Source organism: Polypterus senegalus, chromosome 9, assembly GCF_016835505.1.
Source record: "Polypterus senegalus isolate Bchr_013 chromosome 9, ASM1683550v1, whole genome shotgun sequence".
NCBI classification, from domain to species: domain Eukaryota; kingdom Metazoa; phylum Chordata; class Cladistia; order Polypteriformes; family Polypteridae; genus Polypterus; species Polypterus senegalus.
Genome location: NC_053162.1, coordinates 162,985,978 through 163,010,341, shown reverse-complemented (window position 1 = coordinate 163,010,341; position 24,364 = coordinate 162,985,978). Strand labels below are relative to the sequence as shown.

The 24,364-nt window shown below is 40.0% G+C and overlaps 1 protein-coding gene across 2 annotated transcripts in view; it reads right to left on the bottom strand.

Annotated features, from left to right (window-relative positions):
• Positions 1-3,885: 3,885 nt before the first annotated feature.
• ntm (neurotrimin) overlaps positions 3,886-24,364 on the bottom strand; it is a 685,464-nt gene continuing 664,985 nt past the window's right edge. For both annotated transcript variants that reach the window (XM_039764121.1, XM_039764120.1), the window contains one exon: positions 3,886-9,571. In XM_039764121.1, coding sequence (XP_039620055.1) covers positions 9,471-9,571 — 101 coding nt within the window. In that variant the 3' untranslated portion in view covers positions 3,886-9,470. The remainder of the gene's footprint in view (positions 9,572-24,364) is intronic.

The window sequence follows — 24,364 nt, the reverse complement described above, 5'->3', positions numbered from 1 at the left end:
AAAAGTAGGCACACAGTGGGAAAAAAGCACAAAATGTCAAATTTAATCTCGAAATTTCCACTTTAATCACTTACTTTATTTTGTCATTAAAGAAGAACATCATAAACTTCATCTTAAAATCATTTACTTTACTAGTCTCTCAAATCCCATCGTAACTAAAGTAGCACGTTAAATACTTTGTTTTGTACATAAAAAAAAAAAACTATTAACAAGGTTGCCCAAACTTTTGCATCCCACTGTATTTGATCTTTAATGTGCTGTATGTTTGTGAGTCACTACGTGCTTCAGTTCTTTCTCTTTCTCCGACAGGACACAGAATCCATTACATTCATGATATTACAGCTCTCTGAATAATTAAAATACTGAGATGTATACATGATATCATTTTCATGATGATTGGAATGAAAGGATGTTATTAAACATGAGATAAGATGCTGCTGCGCCATGCGCGACCTTCAATGAAATAATTTATTGTAGCAGTACTGTCTCTTTCAAACGTACTAACCTTCAATTCCTGTCCTTACTTTTCTTTCCCCAAATACCCAATTGCCACACAATCAGCTCTGTAATAGACGTTAAGCCATCTGTAAGCTTACAATGACGATTCTTCAAAACGTTTATGGAACATTGAAATATCTTCATAGTACGTGTTTAATTATTCTATCCGTCTATCCTTCCAGTGTCGCGCCAGCCTCAGCAAATATACAGCGCAAGGCAGGAACAATCTGTGAACTTGCTAGTGCTGCGGCACCGTGTCCTCACATGTTTAATTATTAACAATAGAGATTATTTAAATGAAGTTAAAGTTTTATCTGTATAATATAATCAACATATTTTGCGGCATTTCATCTTAAAAATGATATCGTCATCATATGATTTTAAAGTGGCGCAGGTTGTGTAATATTATAACTGTAGTGCAAGTTTACAGTGAGGTAATTGTACTTATAAGTACAAGCAGTTCTACAAGGAGCAATTGATTGAGTGCGTTTTTAGTTCTTGGGATGAAACTGTTTCTGAACCGCGAGGTCCGTACAGGAAAGGCTTTAAAACGTTTTGCAGTGGCTGAGACAGCGTGGGCTTGAAGCTGTATACCGATAATTCTCTTTCCGATCAGCTGCTGTTGTGATTCCCCACTCAGATACAGTGATTTAAATACTCCGAGTTGTGCAGTGAGAGTAATATGGAAAAAGATGATCCGCTGTGGCAACCCTAAAAGGGACCAGCTGAAAGAAGAAAAAGAAGGTGCAGTGAGAGTAACAACGCTAAAGCAGTTATGGCATTTGGAATACTATGGCTGTTCCCTGGACCATTATATTGTTACAAGTTAATTACAATCAGATGCATTACACTAATAAATAATATGCGGTTACTTTCAGTGTATTTATAAAGCCGCGTCAGGAATGTGGATCTAAGAAAGAAAGGGTAACCACACAGGAACAGTCGCACTGCTTTGACACTGGGTGCCGCCAGTCTGTAAAACCGAATGCAGAACTTGTGTACGACAAGGTATGAGGTACCGTGGAAATGTGTGTGGCTTTACGCCAAGTTTAGGTTTACTACATCACTATTTGTACGTGGAAACGGTCTTACGCAACATTTCTGTGCGTACTCACTGTTTATGCATGAGGCCCCTGGTTCGTGGTGATTATTTTCCATTTTTCGAGTAATAATTTCCATTTGTTTGTGCTATTGCGATCTTTACTTTCTTTTTTTTTTTGATACTTTCTCATTTTCCTGCTTTCATATTCTTTACCTTTCTCTGCATTTGTATCGTGCCGTTTTTTTTTTTGAGCCCTTCGAATTCCACTGCTTTCATAATCACTAACCTGCTCTGCATGTGTATAGCGCCAACGTTTTTGAATGTCTTTATGATTTGCCACTTTGTCTTTTAATTCTGAGCCCTTTTTTTCAATTCCACTTGTTCCGAGCTGATTACCTTATTTTCTAAATTTGCATCTAGATTATTCTTTTTCTTTTTTGCATTTTTTTCTCTCCTACGCTTTTGAGTCTCTTTTCTCCGCGCTGCTCTTTCTTATTCGCTTAGTTGCCGACATTTCATCTATAACGTATTGTCCTTATACAATTTATATGTACCGAGAGCCCGGGATCTGTGTGTGCTCAAAGCCTTTACACGACTGAGTGTTTTGCTGCCCATGGTCTTATTTGATATTGGTTGTATGAAGGGCGTGTCTTCCAAGAATCTCATGTTCTACATCCCGCGAGATGGTCTTGGGTCAATCTCCTGGCACAAAGTCTTATGTTTAAAGTCCCTGCGAGATGCTCCATGGCCAATCTCTTTCGTCTCGCAGGTCTTTTAAGTGTCTTCTGTGATCTACACGTGAAGATCATGTCTTGTCTCCCTAGTCTTCCTCTCCCAGGATTTTTTTTTATAATAGAGAGATGAGAATGCATACACCATGTCAATTATTTCTGTGATTTGTTCATAAAGTATGCCACCTTTATCTGTAGGCACTGTTTACATGATGATCTAATGTTTATCTGTTCAACCTTGTCAAAAAAGTCAAAGGTTTCAATGGCGTGTACTTACTTCTTTAACAATTTTCAAAACTGCCCTGTAAAGAGATGTTGCTATAAGTAATCAAATGTTGACATTCTGAAATTGTAAATTCACCGTCTGGTATCCAAACCCTCCATATTTTGTGCTCCTCTGTCCTGGTTCCTCTCTCATCTCTCCAGGTTTCTATGTACAGGTCTGGCACCAACGATTCCACTCAAAGCAAAGGGTGTGGTTGTGTGTCATTTACAGCTTCATCAAGGGCAGCATATTTGCCAGAGCTGGCCTTGAAACCATAGAAGAAAAACCAACAATGCCACCCAGGTGAAGAGCATAAACGGTTGTGAAATCAGACGTAACACAACTAAAGACGATCTGGAAGATGGTCACAGTGGGGGCACTCCAAAAACAAGTCAAGTCCAACTCAGGATGTAGGGCTTTAAATCCAAGAATGTACTAAACAGGGTCTTTTCATTTTAATTTTATTATGATTTTTTTCTTATATACATTAATCAAGTATTGTCATTTATGGAATCCGGAAGCTCCTGTAGCTTGAAATAAAACCAATGACAGATTACAGTTATGGGCTTAAAGGTTTATGGTATCCATTTATAACGAAGAAGGAATCAAATATTTGTATCAAAAGGAATTTGTTGAAATTATCTTAATTTTACTTTAATACTGTCACATTTAAGTACATGAAGAAAATGCATTCTTTAATATTTGTCTTCATTCTTGACATGTTATAAAACAGTGATAATGATGATGTCAAACCAAATTTAAACCCTTAATATATTAATGGTATAAACCCAAGTATTGTCCTTATATATGCTGGAAGGTACCTCAAAAAGACGTCAACACGTACATCTCTAATCCTGTCATCACAATGGAAGTTCATCTCAGCTCAGTATGTTAGGCTGACAAAGACAGTCACTTGCTGACGACAAGCAAACTTTTACCCACCATGCAAAGTGAAAGTGGCAGGCCTGTCCATCCCAATTATTGTTATACCAAATAAAAAAATCTGTTCAGAGTTTCATAATGAGTTTTTGTTTCATTTTTTAATTTTTCTAATGTACGTCTACATCTTTTTGAGACAAATAAATAGATATATATAATCTAAGATGATAGTCAGGAGGTACTTGTTAATACATATTTGCAAAGAACAAAAGCAAATACATTTTTTGAGACCTACAAAAACATCCATTCAGACCATTTCCAGACTTTTAAATATAAATACTGTCTATATATATATATATATATATATATATATATATATATATATATATATATATATATATATATATATATATTGTAATGGGTGGCCCAGCAGATAAAACTGGCACATTTGGACGGGGGGGGGCTCTACATTGGCAAAATGTAAAGGAAACCTACTTACATTGTTGGACTGACAGTCTCTTTGCATGATGGCGAGGATAAATGAGGGCCACCATCTCAAACTGGAAGATATAGCATCTATGCACATGTTAACGTGGCTGTATTGGACCATCAGGGCAGGAATACGCTTGTGATTTAAGAGCCCCTTCACATGACCGTTTAAATATATGGGCCATCAGAGGTCAGGCTCACATGGGTGAATTGAGAACTTGTTTGAATTATGTTGTGAGTATTTTGTTCTTTATTTTGCCAAATAAAATTTTTTGTATTAGGAATTTGTTCGTTTTCACGTACCCCTGGGGATCAGAGCACAGGGTCAGCCATTGTACAGTGCCCCCGGACCAATTGCAAGCTAAGGGTATTGCTCAAGGTTCCCAGCAGAGTAGGTTCACTTTTGACAGTAACAGGGATTCGATCCGGCAATCTTCCAGATACCAGCGCAGATCTTTAGCCCCAGAGCCACCACTGTGCCCTAAATGGTGGCCTCTGGAGTACAATCTCAAACTATCTTCACTGCTTATATGGGTGAAGATAGTGCAGCCATATGGGGGCAACTAGGGCAGCAATAAGGTATACTGGTAAAGTAAGAGCTCATTAACTCTGCCGTGAAGATGGAAGAGCCTCACTATGAGGAAATGAGAACTTACTTACAAAATGGAAAGGATGTATGGAGGCCACCAAGGAGCAGTATCATACTTGTGCATTATGTGCCCCTTTAGTGTGTTCCAGCCAGAGCTCTGGTTTCTCTCTATTTTCTGTGTTATGGCCAATTCCATCACATTGAGTTTTACATCAGGAAGTGGATAATAGAATTATTACTGGTGGTACTTTTTAAGCCCTATTTGGATGGGATTAATGTTACATCAAGACATGTGGTAAGACTCCCACTTCCCCGGTCTTGCGTTAGGAGTACCAGTATTTCATGTATGCCTGCCAGTGTGGACCATCATCTTGGACCATATTGCTTATGTATAGCAACAATAGGTCTGATCACACCTCCAAATGAAACCGGGGACAATGTGTTTCATTATAAATTGTGTATATCAGCATGCCTTCTGATGTCTCAAGGAATACCCCCCTTCCCAAACTAACCACCCCCTTACTCAGCATGCACAACATGGTGGATTGGCAGGCATAGGCAGCCTTAGTGGTGTGCGGGACCTAAGTGTGACCAACCCCAAGTGGGGCCGGTTACGTCAAACGCTGTTACCGGTATGTGAGGACTGTATAAACTTGCACGCAAATTTAATAAAAATAATGTTAACATACATCGGATTTTCTCATTACAGTATTCAGCTAAATTTTTGCAAGATAACAAGCGGACTTTATCAAAATATAACTGGGGAATATAAGACAAATCCGCTCGAACAGGACACGCAGACCTCAAAGGCGGGGCCTCCTTAGGCATAGGGCCTGGAGCGGTCGCTCCACTTGCTACCACCAAACGCCGCTCTTGCTGACAGGTCTATTTTTCCACTTCAGGCATCGGGTAAAGTAATTATTGCCAGAGGATCTCTGTAACTTTAGTCCTGCCCGTATCGCTCAAATGACAGTTTTACTGACATGGCTTTTCACAAGGGATTAGTTTATAACCTTGGTTTGTTTTTTTATTGACGTTTTATAGAAGATAAATGGTTCCGTAAACTTTACTGATATATGAATGTGCAGTTCATAAAAAGTTACTGAAATGAACAATAAAATTAATAATAGTAATAATAACTTCATCTCACCTTCTAGTGTAATACTGATCTGTCCCAAAGGGCTTTATTGTTGTTTTTGTTAATTTTGGATTATGACGTTTAAATGCTGTCATATTATTTCAGTTAGTTGTGTTACTTCTGTACTGTTACTTTAAATGTGCTGCCACATGTGAGGGTGGAGCACCAGGAGGCGCTCCTGTGTTTGCCTTTGCATTGTCTACTGGGACATGTTCACCTCCATATTGCCCTTCTTTTGAGCATTTGATCTTCCGAAAGTATTTTCATATATAAAGATTCTCCACTTGGATTGTTTCGTGGTTCCTCTCTTCCTTGTGAAACATTTTTGTAAAGTTTGGGACATTCTTCGTATTGTTGAAATTTAAAAGCAAGCGCCTCATTGTTAGGCCTGTGTAGATCACAGCCTGCAGGTAGAACTCTCTGGGTGAGCCTGTTCTGGGCAGGCCACTGAAGGTTCTGGCTTGTTTCATGGTTATTTTGGAGGCCCTAACCCCCTTTATAGCATTTTGTTTTACTCCATTATATGCCACCCTTTACATGATTGTGTGGAAAAATGAAGGCAATCAAGGGACAAATCCGGAGCTCCTTAATTTATAGTGCGATTATACGTGGGTCACCAGCAGGGTAGGCTGGTGACTTCAGGAGCCTTAGATGCACATGTGTGGACTACCGGGAGAAGTGGTGGATTGAGAGCCGCTCTGCATGCCAGAATGGATTGACTGAGGATTACTAGTGTATGAATCTACATGACAGAGTGGGCAGAAGGGCTACTGAGGGTATTCTAATACTAGGGAATGAGCTATGCATCTACCTTTCAATGTGGGTATTGTGGATGTGACACTAGAAAATGAAGTGCCCCTCTACATGACTGTGGATAAATGAGGTGCACCAGGAGACAGTCCTATTTGGTGAATATAGAGGCCCTCTACATGACAGTGTGGATAGATGAAGACCAAAGAGAAGATAATTGATTTGAGAGAGTCACACATGAGGTAAGTGGGACTGAGAAATCCCAGCAGCTGCAAAGCATGCCCTGGAAGTAGTTAGTGCATGGGCACCAGAACAAGAGAGCAACATTTAGATAGCCCTGGCCTGTCGGTTGGCACAAGGTGATCTTCACTTGCGAAAATGTAGATGGCCCAAAAAGAACAACGCCGCAGGCCCTTAAAACGTAAAGCCTTGGGGTAGGTGAGAAAAAGCTACTCCCAGTTAAGCTGCACATACACAGTGTAATTTTTCTAAGCGACTACACACTCTGTACGATAGAGTCGCCTGTCTTATACAGTATGTGCTCAAAGTGTACAAACACCTTTCATTCCTATTGACATGCCACGATGTGGGAGATCAGACTACATGTGTACATGGCCCTGACGGACAGCCGTAACCATTGAAAGTTTGAAATAAAGCTTTAGCCATTCAAAAAACAATATGGCCTACTGCAGGCTTCTCATGATGTCAACAAAGAAAAGTGCTGCACCGCTGACTCTTGAAGTACTGTGTTCTGAAACTACAAAGAAAAGGAAAAGACATAACTGAACACGTTGAATGTTCAGAAGGTGTGGAAAATGTCATTTGTGTCTACTTTACAGAGAGAACTGGAGATACATTGTCCATGTATGTACTTTACCATTGTGTGTGTGTTTTTAGGTCCTTCTGTAAATGTTTCCTAAGATACATTTTTAATATGCCATTTATCTGTATGTGTGTTGCTATATGATAGCCAGCTTTTTGAAATCATAAACAAGAAAATGAGCTTGACAAAGGCAATACCCAATGTGCAAAGTTCTAGGGTCAGTACACAATGAATTTCGGCAAATTTGATGGCTTCCTCAGAAAATCGGCTCATGCGACTGTTCACACTACACGACACCCGACACAAGACCGGATCTCTTCCAGTCGTATGACAGCACGATCAAATGATGCAATCGGACATCGCACCCCCTCTCATACTGCATGTGAAAAGATGGCTGGTGAAGAAGAAATTCGAGCCGACTCAGAAAATCAGTCGACGACTGCAAATCAGCCATAAGATCACACGGGGTATCGCTAGCATTAGTTGATCACTGAGTGCGTTTATATGCACAGGCAAATCAGTGACCCAGTTAAGACGGAAACCTGCTTTCTCCAAACCCCATTTATATACGTGAGTCCATTTATTTAGTCCTCCTTTGGCAAAATGCTCTGTCAAAGAAATCGTTAAACATCATCAATGGCCGCCATGAATCTGAAAACAAGCACGGAGTCTGTGTCTTCCGAGATTGTGCTGCTGTGTTTAGTATTGTACACATGGGAAAGGCGCTATAAAAATAAAATGTATTATTATTACTATTATAATACAGCATCGACATAAATTTAGTCATTTCTGAAATACTGAAACAGGTGATTTCAACCAGGAGAAGGAATATTGAGAACAACCGAGCATTTGAATTATCTCTTTGGATGCTTCCACCATTTTCTACCCGTGGCTGCTTTATCCACATGAGAAGCAAAGACATGCGTAGGCTAACAGAATAAAATGGACATGCGCAGGCTACAAAATCCTTAAATGCAACCCAGTTAAGGGTTTGCATGGCCACATAACCGTGTTACTCACTGAGAAATCTGTGTTCATTAACACAGTTTTTCTTTAACCAGAACAAGGGCATACTGTACATGGCATTTTTTAAACTGGGATTCGGTAAATGGCCGGGTTATTAAGGTGCATGTAAGCACGCTGATTGAGTCTAGAGTCAGGGGACATAAGGGGGGCAAAGACTTCGCTAGAAGGAAAACAGAAATACTGTACATGGGCAGATGGCAGAGTTTAAAGGTGGGCAATCCAGCAGACCAAAAGAGCCAGAATTGGTGCTTGGTTAGTGTTCACGCTATGGTCATCCTTTCATTTTGACAGTTTTTTGGGCAAATAAACTTCATATTCATTTGAACATGTAGGGTTTTTGGTAAGCCTTGTAGATAGAGAGGATGCTCTGGAAGAACTATCTGCAGGGGCACACAAGGGTCCTCCATCACAATATATACATACAAGCTTTCAGTTTTTATAAAGATTGACATATATTGTAGTAGCTTTGCATTACATTTACGTAGTTTTTTTTTTTTTTTTCATGAATTACCAAATGCATTTGTTTCTTGCTAGAAAGAAATAAAAATAGAAAAGAAGAGTAATGTTGCTAGTGGATTTTTACCCATTAGCCCTGAGTTGCGAGCACTGGTTAGTTCAATAATGTCTATCATTTTGTGTCAGTAGCAAACCAATACCAAGTCGGCAATATACCCCTTTAAATCGGCTACTGCTATGGAAAGTGTACTCTAGTAGCAACAATATTCATATAATTATATTTTCAAAATCTATATTCTCTGAAAAAATTTCATCATATTACCAAAAAGAAATAGAGCACGCATCACCAAAAATACCACCATTTATAACTTCTTTATACATATCATATTAGTAGCCTGCTTGCTGCATATGTCAGAGTGGCATTCAAGACTGAGAAAGAACCAAAGAGGACAATAAAACCAACCAGAACTTGAAAAAAAGGAAATGAAAATAATAACAATTAGAATAAACAACACATCCTTCCCCAACAACAAGACATCCCCATTTTTTGGAGGGCCTTTTTTTTTAGAACGGGACACTGAACTGCAGCAACAGAGAGGGCAGTAACATATCTCTGTACATTGGCTTCCACAAAAAAAAAATCTGTTTCTGCAATATTCAAACCGAAAATTGGGTTGCCAGAGCACATGTTGTGCAAAAGTCTGTCTTGCTGAAAAAAAGAAAAAGGAAAAGAAAAAACAAAATTGACCGAATCTGGATGTTGGCCCTTGGTAATGGCTTTGCATCAAAACGTGAGCAGCAGCTGCATGCAGAGTGTCATCAGCAGGCCCGCCGAAGCTCGCCCGCCGGGGGCGCCGTTCTTCCCATCTTGAACTGCTACCGGATCTGTGGGGAGGGGGGGCAAGCACAAATTGTCAGAGTCAGGAGTGGCAGGCATGAAGGGAGGCGCTTAACACAATGGCGCATGTTATTCATAGTCATAATTCAGCCATGTCACAGATTTTTCACAGCATTGCATTTTTAACAACTAAATTAAATGACAAATGATGTTGTAATAACACCCGTGTGATAGAATTTTTGGATGTGGCATCTGACAGCCAAAAATCATCGTGTTGTTACAACACTACAGAGAAAACAGACACACACAAAACAAGCCACAGACACAAATGTTACAAATGCCAGGGCAAACCACTAAACCAATGAAACATTAGTTGCACTTGTTATTTCAGCTGAAAGAAAGAATAAAATGAATTTATTTGTGTAACCTGGAAGACATGCACTGGGAGGAAGTTAACTGGTAGGTAGTGTGTCCCCTTAGCGGTGAAGGTATTGGACCACACAACACAAAGATGCAACAGAGTATAATTGCAGATCACAATACCTATTAGGTCAGTCGCGTAATGCCCCAACATCACGAAACGCGTCCCTCACATAACACCCATTGCATTACACTATGGTTAACATTAGAGCCCCGTTACACTATGGTTAAGATTAGGACTGTGGGAAAGTTATCTGACTCAAAAGGTGTTTCAAGACTGACGTTATGGGCATTACCTGACCTATGTCATAGGTATTGCGGGCTGCAGTTAGACCCTTCTCCAAAGATGACACCTTTACCACACGGTTTCCCCTGGAGTGAGTCATTTAAATGGAGTGGAGATCACAATAAAAATAAACATACGTTTAAGTCCATGGGGATGGATTTCACATCAAAAGACATTATAAGAAGTACGGAGGTTTATTGGACAGTGTTCATCATAGAAGGACGTTACATAAAATGGAGCATTGTCGACGACACTCAAGGACAAGCCACTCTTGTGTTATGTTTGCTTCATCTTTAGAGTCATTGTCCTGTTGAATAGCGAACTGCAAAGGGAAGGTGGTCCATAAAGTAAAGTTTGTGAGATAAATGATTGTTCTTCACTGGACACTGTGCTTGTTATTATACAAGCATTATATAATGGATGGTGTTCACTACAGAAAACTGCTGCATAGACTGCATTAATAGTGAAGATGAGTCAGAGTACAGGAAAGTCAAGGAGGTCTTTGTCTTGTGGTGCAGGGAAAACAACCTGAAACTCAACATCAGCAAGACGAAGGAGCTGGTGGTGGGCCTATGATGTGCGAAGGAGCCTCTAAGACCAGTCACCACTCAAGGGGAAGACAAACAAGTGGTGTAGAGCTACAAGGACCTGGGGTCACATAAACAAGAAACTGGACTGGTCTGACAACACAGTAACACAGCACAGGAAGGACTTCCTAAGGAGACTCAGGTCTTTGAAGTGTGCAGCAAGCGGCTAGAAATGTTCAATCAGTCCATAGTAGCCACTGCGGCCTCCTGGAAGAACAAACTTATCGGGACAGTCTGCTCCATCACAGGGTGAACTCTGGGTACACTTGACACACTTATTGTGGAAAAGCGGATGGTGGCAAATTTGGATGCCTTCATGAAAAATCTCTTCCATTGCCTCCAATAGGTGCTCACTTGGAGCCACAGGCTCATTGCACCACCTCGGGAGGTCATTTCTGCCCTCTGCTATCAGGAAATTGAATGTTTCCACCAAATGCACTCGTTAAGTTTCTTTCTTTCTTTCTTTCTTTCTTTCTTTCTTTCTTTCTTTCTTTCTTTCTCAATCGATCGATCGATTGATTGATTGGCTGTATTATTTGTCCTGTGAGTCCATGTTCTTGTTTTTTACGTTTCTGCTGCTGTATGCATTTCAGTTTCCCCATGGGATTAATAAAGTTGTATCTAATCTAATCTGATCTAATAAAATTTCCACCCTAAAATGTGTTATATAAAAATATTGCATTAAAGTTGCTGTATAAGATAAATGGATTGATTGGTTTGTGTTACTCAGTTTATACAATAAAGGTGCAAAAAAATAATATTGCATTGTGTTCTGTATACAAAGGCACTATAAAATATAAAGGTTATTTGTATAAAGGTACCCTAAAACAGATGGTGGATTGATGTTGCTCTTTTTATACAGGGCCACATTTTGCTGTGGTGCTCCATCTTCTTTGTGGCTGAATATTACTACTCAGTGCACACATGTGCCATATAAAATATGTTGCTTGTTGCTCAGCAAGGAAAGTAAAATGCAGGATCTTTGCCGTTTCTTCTGTAAACCGTCTCCACTATACAAAGGCACTATATTAAATGAGGTTCTTTGTTTGATGCTGCTCATAAAGTAGTGATACTTTTATAGGGACTGCTCCCTAAAGACAAGCACTATATAAAATGGAGGCTCTTCAGTTGATTTTGCTCTTTATATAAAGATGATATGAGGTAAATTAAAATATTATATTCTGTTCTGTATACAAAAGCACTATGCAATGTAAAGGTTGTTTGTTGGCTGCTGCTCTTTATATGAAGGGACCCTAACACGGAAGGTGTTATCAGATAAATGTTTGTTGATTTCTAGTCATTGCTTAATAAACCCTTAAACAAGTCAACAAACATAACAGCATTCTGCTGTTGTTTTTTGATATTTCCATTTCTGTGGCTTAACATTAGTTCATGCCCCAATTGTAGCTTTTATATAAATAACTCATCATTTCTATAATATGTCAAAATGAACTTCAGCTGTAATGATATTCTCAAAGCCATTACAACAAAATGATGGCATCCCAGACAGTAACCTCTTTAAGTGGCCTTTAATGAACATTAAAGAGGCTTAATGACCCCAATCTAATCCCTACAGCATGTGAAAACAGATTTGAAAAATAATAGCAAATGATGAAATCTTTCCCTTTAAATGGTAATAACAGGAGATATGTTATTTATTATTTGCATATTCATTCACACAGTATCTGTTTTCGGACAGCATGGTGCCAGTAGCTTTAGCACCGTTATCCCTGTCATCCATAAAGCACCTGGAAACTCCGTTCAACTTCAAGTGTGTTTGCTTTGTATGTGGAATTCACACATTGTCTGCAAATTTGGAAGCAAACAACATTCCTGGAAAAATGTGATGTGGACATTAAACCGAACAAACTTCACAGAGCAGATGTCCGCTAAATTAGGAACAGAGAAGGACTCTGGTGCTGGGAGGTGCCCACTGTACCTGCTGTGCCATCATAAACTTTTCTTTTTGGTATCAAGGTTTATTTGTTAAATAAACACCACATTAGTTGTCTGTTACATATAATTTCTAGCCATCACACAAACATTAGTAAAATATTGTATTTTAATTAAATTTATCATCACTGTGCCTTACAGTTGTCACAAATCTGTTATTTTTATTGTTATCTGTTATTTATGTAAATTTCCCCTTGGGATTAATAAAGTATCTATCTATCTATCTATCTATCTATCTATCTATCTATCTATGCCTGTGGCTCACCTTCTTTGCTCTGTTAAGTATGTAGTACCACACTGGAGCTATAGAGGGCACTGTCACTAACATTGTCTTCTTTTTCACATGCAGTTCCAAGAGGCAGCCCAAGGAAGACACATTGCATTGGCCTTCAGCCCCAAACAGGCTCCGCCCCATTCTGGTTGAGTCACAATAAATATGGGCAGCCTCCGGACTTCCAGCAAAGCAGATGGAGCTGCCAATGATGGAACCCTTTTTACTTTCTTTTGTTTAACTGTCTGACTGGATGAATTTAGGCCTGTTTGTGCTTAAGGATAGAGAGAGACATTCTTTTCATTTGTTTATTTGGCAAGACACTCACAATGAAACTAGGCAGCCTGACTACACTAGTAAGACTGCATCTGGAGTCCTGTGTGCAGTTCTGGTCTCCACGCTACAAAAAAGACTAAAGTAACGCTTGAAGCTGCAGAGAGGAGAGCAACCAGTTGCATCCCGGGACTTAAGAACAAGTCCTGCTGTGACATGCATTTAAGACTGATGTAGGGTTGCCATACTTCCCTTATATACGGGATATGTCCCATCCATCCATCCATTATCCAACCCACTATATCCCAACTACAGGGTCACAAAGGGACATGTCCCATATTTGATAATTTTGTCCGCTATCCCATACTGACCTTTTAAGGACACCCAAATGTTCCTATTTAGTTCATTTTGAAAATATATTTATATTACTTTCTTACGGTGCCTGTATTAAATAATAATATTTCTCTGATGTCTGTATTAAATAAATATTTTTAAATGATTTCACATTTGCTGATTTTTTTTTTAGGTTATATTAAATAATTTCAAATGATTTTACTTTTGTTTTCATCATAACCCATTAAAATCCTTGCTTTATGTTTTAAACTTATGTCTCTTCTTTTATATAATACTAGCCAACCCGCGGCGTAGCATACGCCGCATAATTATGTATTGTTGGGTGAACACCTCCTGAAAGACACAGTTGTCCAAATGGGGTGGATTTTGAGGATACCACTGTAGGTGAATGAAAAGATGTAACTCTGGAGAGGGCAACATACAATACAGCATTTTACACGCTGCATACAGCGATTTACATTCGCGACAAACTGTTTTACACGCCGCATACAGCGATTCACATCCGCGACAAATATGATTCTTCTTTGATGGTGCTGTCGCGTCCACCCATGCTCTCGAAGCACACACACTGCCTGGTAATGTGCTCGCTCGCAAGAGCAACCAACAGACCAGCTGCCTGTGTGTGTGCCTCTGTCTGTCTCTGGCACGGCTTTCTCTTGCACTGCCTCTGTGTGAACCGGTCAGGCACAGAGAAGATCATCTGCTGAGAGAGCGTCTCGACTGTTGCAGGGCCTGCATTGGTGAAGCAGGTGAGACGGTAATGAAACAGAGGCACAGGGCTTATTGGTTTTTAAAGACTGCTTCCTTCATTGTGTTTTAACCTCACTTTTAAAGGGTTGTTTTAAGGATCCCATGGGATACACCTCGCAAACTGTTTTACATGCTGCATATAGCGATTCACTTCCGCGAGGAACATGCCTCTATGAATAGTCAACGTGGCTCAGAGTTGCATGTGGACTCTACGACAGACGAACATAAATGACGCCGGTTTTCCTGTGTCATCGTGTCCGAGTTGGTGGGCGTGGTTCTGCGAGTTGTCTTCGTATCCAATGGTCTTGGAGTTAGTGGGTGTGGCTCCTTCCTGCGTGTGCCATAGGTGTCTCACTTGTCGGCGGCTTAGTGAATCGACGCCCCTTCTGGCGTGCTTTCCATGAGTGTCTTGCCTTAGTGAATTATATATATAGATATTGGTCAGGGTGTGTAGGGGGCATGTATAAATTTATATATATAGTAATATAGAGAGAGATTTTAAGAGTGTCCCGTATTTCTAATTTTCTAATTTGGACTGATGCCACGAAGCACCCCTTCACTCAAAGAGTTGGGGGACTCTGGAACAAACTACTGAGACATGGAGTTGAAGTAGAAACCTCGACAACCTTTAAGAAGAATCTGGATGACATATTGGGACAGCTTAGCTATTAGCTAAACAAATGAGCCTGATGGACTGAATGGACTCCTCTTTTTAGTCAAACTTTTTAAGTTCTTATGTCTGTTAAGATTTCCTCTGGGCACTGCACATTTTCTTCCACGTCCATACAGAGGTATGTTAAGTTATATGGCCACCTCTGATGTGCCAGTGCTGTGATGTGGTCAGTGGGCCTTGTGATGGATTGGCACCCTAACAGTTTGTTCCTGCCTTGCCCTCTGTGCTGTCAGGAAAGACTGAATTAAGCAGACTCAGGAAATGGATGAATGAACTAGCGTTTCATGCTTTGTCATTGCCATCTTTCACATCAAAACTACTTTTGTGATGTAGATGACATGGCAGACTCATAAAGCACATTGAAATGAATTAAGGAAATCTCACAGACTGAAGATACAGAAAAGGAGAGTGTTCTGTCATGAACAACCAGCTTCATTCAAGGAAGCTAATTTCTGGATGAGACGAGTGTCACTTTCTTTCTTTTTACATTCCTTTTAACTCATTTTTATAATAATTGCGACATGCTGCCAAGATCACAAAATGAAATTACAAGTTGATTTTTTTTTGTGCATTTGCCAGCCTCTCCGTATTGCAGACTTGGAAAGCATTGTTGCCTTTAAAAAATTATACGAAACATATTTTTAATTAAAGAATTATTCGACTGTATGGAAGCTGGGGTACAAGATTTGTTCTGTAATTGCATCTGAGAAAGACACAGTGACAATTTAATCACTACATGCTTTTGATCTTTTAAAAGAATTTTGTAAAATTCTGGAAGAGAAATATAAAAACCTGATGCTTGCAGAGGACAATCACCCATGCGTGTGTTTCTGCCAGATAAGAGTGTCATTTTTGTGCTCCATGGCCTAGGAGTCACATGCAGATTCACAGCCCCATCACATCACAGCTGTTTTGCTGCATTTCCCAGATAAATGTGCTCAGCTATTTATTTATTTGTTGTTATTTTCTCCTTTTTTTTTTTTCCGAGTATTGTGATTTTTCTTTCAACCGAGACTGGGCTGCTCTATCACACAAACATTAAGATGGTAGAGCCACCTGCTGATTACAGTCATGCCATGCCATCATGGGGGCCTGAGCTCATGGTGTGTGACCAGACTTGTGACAGAAGCTAAAGCATTTCTAAGCCCTCTATCCACCCATCCATTTACTGCACCAGCTTATTCCAAATCACTAAACTTTGACACTCTCCATCCCCTCCTCTCTATCCACCCATTTTCTAAATCAGCTTATTAAAACTTAGGGTTGGTTGTGTAAAGTCTGTCTATTGCTAGAAGCTAGAAGTGTCAACAATGAGTAGAGAGATCTATCTATCTATCTATCTATCTATCTATCTATCTATCTATCTATCTATCTATCTATCTATCTATCTATCTATCTATCTATCTATCTATCTTTGTGCATGGGAGACAGTTTAAGGGCAGTTTAAAGGCTCAAGTGATGGTAATTCTCCACCAATCCTGAGGGTGGCACTGTGTGATAATGCTCTCTCTTTTCCTCCCTCGACAGACCATAAGATTGACAGTGCTCGTCCAATGATGTCACTTCTGGTGTCCACCTACCTGGACCCGCCACCTTCAGCCCAGCAGCCACATGACCGGAATAACCACAAGCTTGGACAGACTGAATGGAACTCTGGTCTGGGAACACTCAAGTTTTGTGTTTTCAAATGCTTTATTTTTGATTAATGCTATTTCAGTTATGCAGGGTTTTCCAAAAACTCTCATTATCTCCTTTGGTCTATCTATCTATCTATCTATCTATCTATCTATCTATCTATCTATCTATCTATCTATCTATCTATCTCCAACCACTTTCTGATTTTCTGGTCTCTGGTTTCACAGCCTACCATGGCAGCTGCAGAATCAACCTTGAATGAGACTCCACTCTTATACAGACCTACAAGACCTTATAATGAGATACCAACCTTTAGAAGAATTTTAGAAGAAGCCCAAGTCTACAGAAGAAAACAGACACCTCAATGGGGAGAACATGGACTTTCTGCACAGAAAGTGACTGACTCTAGAAACAAAGCCATGTGTGTGAAACTGTAGGTCAGAGGTGATAAATTACATTTTACAAGTGATAAAGAATAATTTTCTTGGCCTGCTAAGTACATTTAAAAAGGGGACAAACTTCATTATTAATACTTCCACTACTATTACTGCTATTGCCAATAATAGTAACAACAACAGCAATCATCATCATCATCATAATAATAATAATAATAATAATAATAATAATAATAATACTGTGGTGGGTTGGCACCCTGCCCAGGATTGGTTCCTGCCTTGTGCCCTGTGTTGGCTGGGATTGGCTCCAGCAGACCCCCGTGACCCTATTCGGATTCAGCGGGTTAGACAATGGATGGATGGATGGATGGATAATAATAATAACCTTATAGGGTCATCATTGTATTTTGTACAGAGTACAGTGAAATTCGTCCTTGCCAGCACTCCATACTGAATATAATGGATATAAGAATGCTTTTTATCTTTTTCTAATAGAATTGTAATAAATGAAATATACAAAAACAAAAAAAAACACAGAGGCATGTAATTAAAAGATATAAGTAATTCCCTCCTCCTACCCTTTGAGGAACAGTAAAATACAAAATGAAGAAAGCAATTTCCTATATTGGGCCTCTGTTGACGACCAATTATGTGACCTCAAGAAAAATTATGTTATAGAAAACAGATTTTCAAGAAATGGATATGAGATTTTTATAATAATAATAATAATAATAATAATAATTGTGGTGCTATGAGGTAGCTCACAACTTTATGGGTCAAGGCTCAATTTCTAGCTAGACCATTCTCAGTGTGGCGTTTGCACATTCTGGAAGCACATCTGGTGGGTGTACAGAAGACCTGGGTCACTGATAGGTGGTCTTGCCGAATCTAGTTAGAACATATTAAGGTCATGTCACATTATATGACTATTCTGTCAGTTTTCAGTTGTAGAACTCCTTCAGATAATCTTAGCGAGTCGGCGGCAAGTCCTGGTGTTCTCTTGTGACCTCTGTCATGTAGTATGACATACCCAGAGACTCAGTCCAATTATTCTGCGACTCACCCAAGGAGATTCCTTGGTCACAGGGGTGAAAGCTGACATTCAGTGACTGCTCAGCTAGAAGTACAATGCATATAATGCAGCGATGGGGGATAAAAAACAGAGGTTTGGATCTTGCATACAGAAGAGAAGTTCATGCTTTATGTACTACAACTGAGTGGCAAAAAGAAAATCAAGCAGTGCCAGAACTGCAGGTGAGCTCACTGTACCCGTAAACCATTTGCACAGCACCAGCTCCATCAGGCAGCATGTTATTGGTTGTCAGAAAATGTAAAACTGTGCTGAAAGGTCATTGCACATTCACATAATTTGGCACCCACAGTGATGTCTGGTCGTATAAATTGAAAGACACAGGTGACAAGATAAGCAACTGCACTCGTCAAGTTTGACATCCCCTCCAACTAAAGGTCATGTAATGTGACATGGGCTTCAGGGCCGCCTCTGACATCCTAACTGAATGGGTTTAAAGCCATGTTATATCAAGAGGTGAGTTGAATAGAAGGTGCAAATATAGGGGAGAGGCTATGATCTACAAAGATGGGTCAGGGAGGCAGACATGAAGTACATTTTGAGTAATTTTTGAGGACATCAGCAACAGCAATTTATTTCTTGCATGGCCCAAAATCACACAAGGAATGCCTCAATGGGCTTTAACAGGCCCTGTTCTTTGATAGTTCCCCAACCTCGACTACTTAAGGAGACAAGAAAAAACTCCCAAAACGACCTTGTAAGGATAAAAAAATGTGCAAAATCTTTGGAAGGGCAAGTTAGAGAAAGACCCCTTTCTAGGTAGGCTGGGGTGTGCAATTGGTGTTAAAACATAAAGCACAACACAAGTAATCCTCTTTACAGAGCTGGATGGCTCTGCAGCAGTATCATAAATACACCACAACTCCAAATGTTTTATGGTTTTGGTTACTCTGTCTGCTCCATGTGTCCATCTTTCATGCTTGTTAATTCATTTAATAAATATTCTATTTTTGAAATATGTGGCCTCCTGGCATTTAATCTGGGTAAAAAGGTCACTATGGGAACACATCCCATTGTCATAGAGAAGAAAACAAAAATAATTGCATTCATTAAGTCTTCTAGCATAACATAAAATGAGCATATCATCGTCTAAAGTACAAACCTTTGGATGGAAAGAATGAAGACATTGTAGACATCACATCTGTCCAAATATCAAAACTATAGCCCAGACAAGGAAAATATGGCTGCATTTGCGTGACTAGTTTGAGGGGGTCTGAAGTGGCTAGTCTCATCCCATCCATTTCTCTTACACTGGGGGGACATTTATTTCTGCAGTCAAGTCTCATGTTGCCTCGGAGATAAGCTCTCACTGTCACACAAATCCAGCTAATGCCACAGATACCTGAAGCGCTCACTTACTCCAAATCAGCAAGCTAAGCTGTACAGGCGCTCCGGGGAGATGTCTGCATGTCAGGTTTTTTTTTTCATGTCTGTCTGTGTGGGAAATGAACACTGGGGCTCATGTTTCCCAGCTTGCTTTGGATTTGTGGAGGCTGTGCACAAATCTTTCACTTGTTAGCTACACTTTTTTATTTATTTTTTTTTTCTTTTTGTATGTGTGTCTTATTATGCCGTCCTCTTGAGAAGTTGTCTCTAAAATGTAACCTGCATGTGAAACACACAGTCTCAGTGTGCGCCTGCTAGGATGGCTTGTCTTCTAGGCTGCTGTTGAGCTATGTAAGGGTTTTATATGCTGCCCTCTGGTGGGACAGAGAGACATGACTACTGAACTGCTGCAGAACATCAGAACAATTGTGACAACATCAGGCCATTCAACCCAACAAGCTTGTCCATTGCATTCACCGAGATTGTCCAAAATTACTTGAAGTCGAGATCTGAAGGTCCCTAAAGAACTCTCTTGCTGATAAGGTCACATGAAATAGTTCTAACACACCAAACTGTGGAGCTCCTGTCTGACTTTCTTGCAGACAACAATATCTTTCACTTCTCCACTACTCCATCACTTTCTGATCCTGTATTGAGTACTTAAAGTGATTGTGTCCTCTCTTTCTTTCATACTAGCATGGTGTATGATGGAGCCATGGTAATATGACAGGCTGCAGTTTTCTACAGTTTACAAAATCAGGAGTGGTCTCTCGTAGACTTTCTCATATACTCAGATATGGGGCTGGATATTTGAGTAGTCAACCACAAGACAACGTATTCAAGTTATCGTGTTTACATACACACACACAGATAGACACACAGACATGATTCCAAAAATGGTACTTTCGGACTCAGGGAGGTCAAAAACGTTGAGATTCATCAAAATCTCAAAATGGATTTTTTGGAGGATTCCAATTCTTTCCCTAGACTTCATATACGAGAAAGTCAGGGAGGTCTAAAACGTCGAGATTCATCAAAATCTCAATATCAAATCTTTGGACGATTACAATACTTTCCCTATACTTCATATACGAGAAAGTAAAAAGTGTGCCTCAGATTCCAAGATGGGTGGCCAAGAAGCATACTGTATAATGAAGAAAAAGGCTGATAATTTATTTACATAAGAATTTAAGATCAGCACAGCCATCTCTCATTAGCAACTCCTCGGGTCGATTAGGGTAGCATTGACACTTGGGGGTATGAGGTCTGAGCTTACAGAGAAGAGGGAGTGTGAAAGGAAAGTTAAAAGTGAAGAAAATCACCAGAGAGACCAAAGTGAGAGTAAATGGACGAGTCCGGTGAATCTCTATGGAGTGTGCAAGGAGTGCTGGGCTGGGGAGATCGGTCAAGCCAGTTGATTATGGGAAGGAGTAGGCGAGATTGTGGTATAGAGCAATGGTTCTCAAAGTGTGGTCCCTGAGAATATGCCAGGTGGTCCATGGGCTGACCTAGCCATTTTTAATAAAAGAACTTTCTTGCTGAAAAGGCTCCATGAAACTGTTCTAACACACCAAACTGTGGAGCTCCTGTTTGACATTCTTGAACACACAAACATCTTTCACTTCAATGCTACTCCTTCCCTCTCAGATCCTGTATACAGTAGTTACAGTGATTGCTTCTTGTATTTCTTTCAGCATTTTCCTTTCAAACTTGCAGCCTCTCTCCTGTCCAACCTAACATTTAAACTACATGGGACACTGATGTCCACCGGCAGAGCCAAACCCTACCAACAGCAATCCTTTAATTCCATGTGGACTATGACTCACACTACTTCTTATGTATACACTTTATAAATCTGTGCGTTGTACACCATTCCATTGCACCTTATACAAAATAGTAAATTATTTCTATATTTTCAAACTGAAAGCACTGAGAAGTTAAATGACCTGTCCGGAGTTGGAGAGAAAATCAGTACTGGGAACTGAAACGACAGACTCAGGGTTTAAATGTAAGCCACTAGGCTCCACTACCAGAATGGATGAAGGCTGAGTGCAGAAAAATAGGACTAGGAAATGTTTTTATTCAAAAATCTGCTGCCTGGCAGGACTCTGAAAGTTGCCACCCTGGATGCCACATCTTCAAATGCTTACCACAACTTCCTCATTAGAGTAAGTGCTTGTGTGTCTCGTTATGAACACATCCCACAGAGTCGCAGAAGCATATTCCAAATCATTATCTTCATGTGCCATACAGTGCATCCTTGACCAGTCAACCAGAGAGGTCATCCTTAATCACTACTATTTCCCACTGTAGCTAATCAACTGCTGGACAGATGGCAATGCCAGATAATGGCTCTCTTGGTGCTGTAGCTCATGCCTGTAGGTTGGAGGTTAAAGCCAGCTTGCCTGAAGCAAAACAATGCAGGGATTTAATGGTACATGCTCGACCATCTCCTGCAAAACGGAACCTTTCAATGAACTTCTGCTGTGCGGATTTTGAACAAGAGGAATATTACAGGCTTCCACTGGCAAAACTGTGTCATTTAGGTAATAGGCCATGCGTCTACACTGCATTGGGTGGCCAGAGCAAAAGTTGAAAGAGAACAATTTCCCTAAAAGCGAGGCGGGACTATAGATCAGAGATGACAACTCTCAAAAAGGCACTTGAGGCAATTGTCAGCAGCAGTGCGCCGGAAAAGAAAGGAGAGCAACACATAATGAAGGGAGAAAAGAGATTTCAGCTGCCTCTTGTAAAGTGATGCAGTTTTTAAAGAAGTGTATTATATCATTAGCCACCCATTTCCTACACCTGCTTATTTCAGTACAGCTTCACAGTGTGGAATACAAGGCAGGAGCCAACCCTGGGTGGGATGCTAGTCCATCAATCATCACACTTAAAGTCAGTTTAGAGTAGCCATTCAACGTGACCTGTGATTTGCGACATCTTTGCGATTTGGTGATAAATAAGAGATTCAAGGGGAAAAGCTATAGTGGCAAAAAGTGGAAAGACGAGCCAGAATTTGAACACAGCATTTCCTGTTGTGTCACGTAAAATAATAAAGAATGAGGAATACCAACAATGTATGATTCTGCTTTGTGATTTTCATTCTTGAATTGTGTGTCTGGCAGATCAGACTGTAGCTGGTCCCATTCATTTACTCTTTGCTCTAGGGCAGTGGTGTAGCTAGGGGTGGGCGGAGGGGGAGGTCTGCCCCGGGCGGCACATTTTTGGGGCCAAAAGGCTCAGTACAATTCGTGGGTAAGCAGCAGGGTTCAGAAAAATATCACTCATGAATGAAAAAAAGTAAAATTCTCTGATTTTTATCCACAAATGCTTCAAAAATAATTTTCAGACTGTCCTTCTGAGATGGCATCAGACACAACAGTAGGCAATAACAAAAATAAACATGAACATCACACCGATAATAATTTCTAGGAAGATAAACAACTAATTTACAATTTATAATTAGTTTCGTTATCAATCCAAATGCGTTTTTGCTCTGTGCAGAAAACATCCCCACCTATCACTTGTACACTACTCTGGATCTGGTTTTCACAGAGTAATTATATTAAACTAATAATTAGAACACGGCTTATACTATATTCTTGTCTAGTTGATGCTTATAAATAATTATATGTGAAAAATTATTGCTGTTTCTCTATATATGAATACATCTATGCAAAATTTATCTTAATTTTTCTCTATTCGTCATTTTAATTTTTTTTTTAAATAGGATAACATATTCAGATATGTTGGAGGACGGCAAATTGAAGCAATGCCCCGCACTGATCCGACTACTCTAGGGCCTCAGAATAGGAAGTAGAAAGGATAGTCATCATCATCAAAAACAATGAATACTATACTGGAACACAGGAACTGAAGCTGATCCTAACATCATTACGTATAAGGCAGGAGCAGTCCTGGACAAGATGCCTGTCCACCACAGGGTTATGGCATGGTGTGTCACAGAGCTGCAGTAAAACAGCAGGCTGCAGTTTTCTACAGTTTAAAATAGCATGGCTCAGATTCTGTGAGAGTAGGTGTCAGTGTGTGGCTGTGGGTGAAGACATGTGGCCACAGAGCATGTAATGGAGCAAAGGATGATTAGTTATTTATGTGAGAGTGCAAGATTAGCACAGTCATCACTCATTAGCAGCTCTCTGGGTCGATATGGGCAGCATTTACACAGGGGGTATAAGGTCTGAGCTTAAGGAGAAGAGGGAGTGTGGAACAAAAGTTGGAAATGAAGAAGGTCAGGGTGAGAGCAAGTGGTGGATCTCTAGGAAGTGCCAGGCCTGAGAGATCAATCAAGCCTGATGATTATGGGAAGGAGAAGGGGAGATTATGGGTTCTATGGGTCTCGCTGTGGATTCTTACAGAGGTGGCAGCGAGAAGAGCGGGCTCTAGAGAACTCTCAGCCGGTACTAACAGAGGTGGCTGGGAAGAAGCCAAGAAAAATTGGGTCTTTATTATTAATCATTTATTTCTTGTAGGATGACTACTGCAATGTGGTGTTCACTGGCTGTTATAATCATTTCTTATACAACTTTCAGTTGCTTAAAATGCTGTTACAAGAAACATTACAAGAACTAGAAAGTGCAAACACATCACCCCGGTTCTCAAGTCCTTGAACTTAGGGCTGATTTCAAAACCCTTTTTTTAACATATAAAGTCATAACTCTCTAAGACTCTATTTACTTATCTAGACTTTTCACTACTTAAAAACCAGAATGCACATTGAGATCTCAAAATGCTGGTAAGTTTAAGATGCAGAGGATTAATAAAATAACACAGGGAGCTCAGCCTTTTCATTACAGTTCCTTGAAG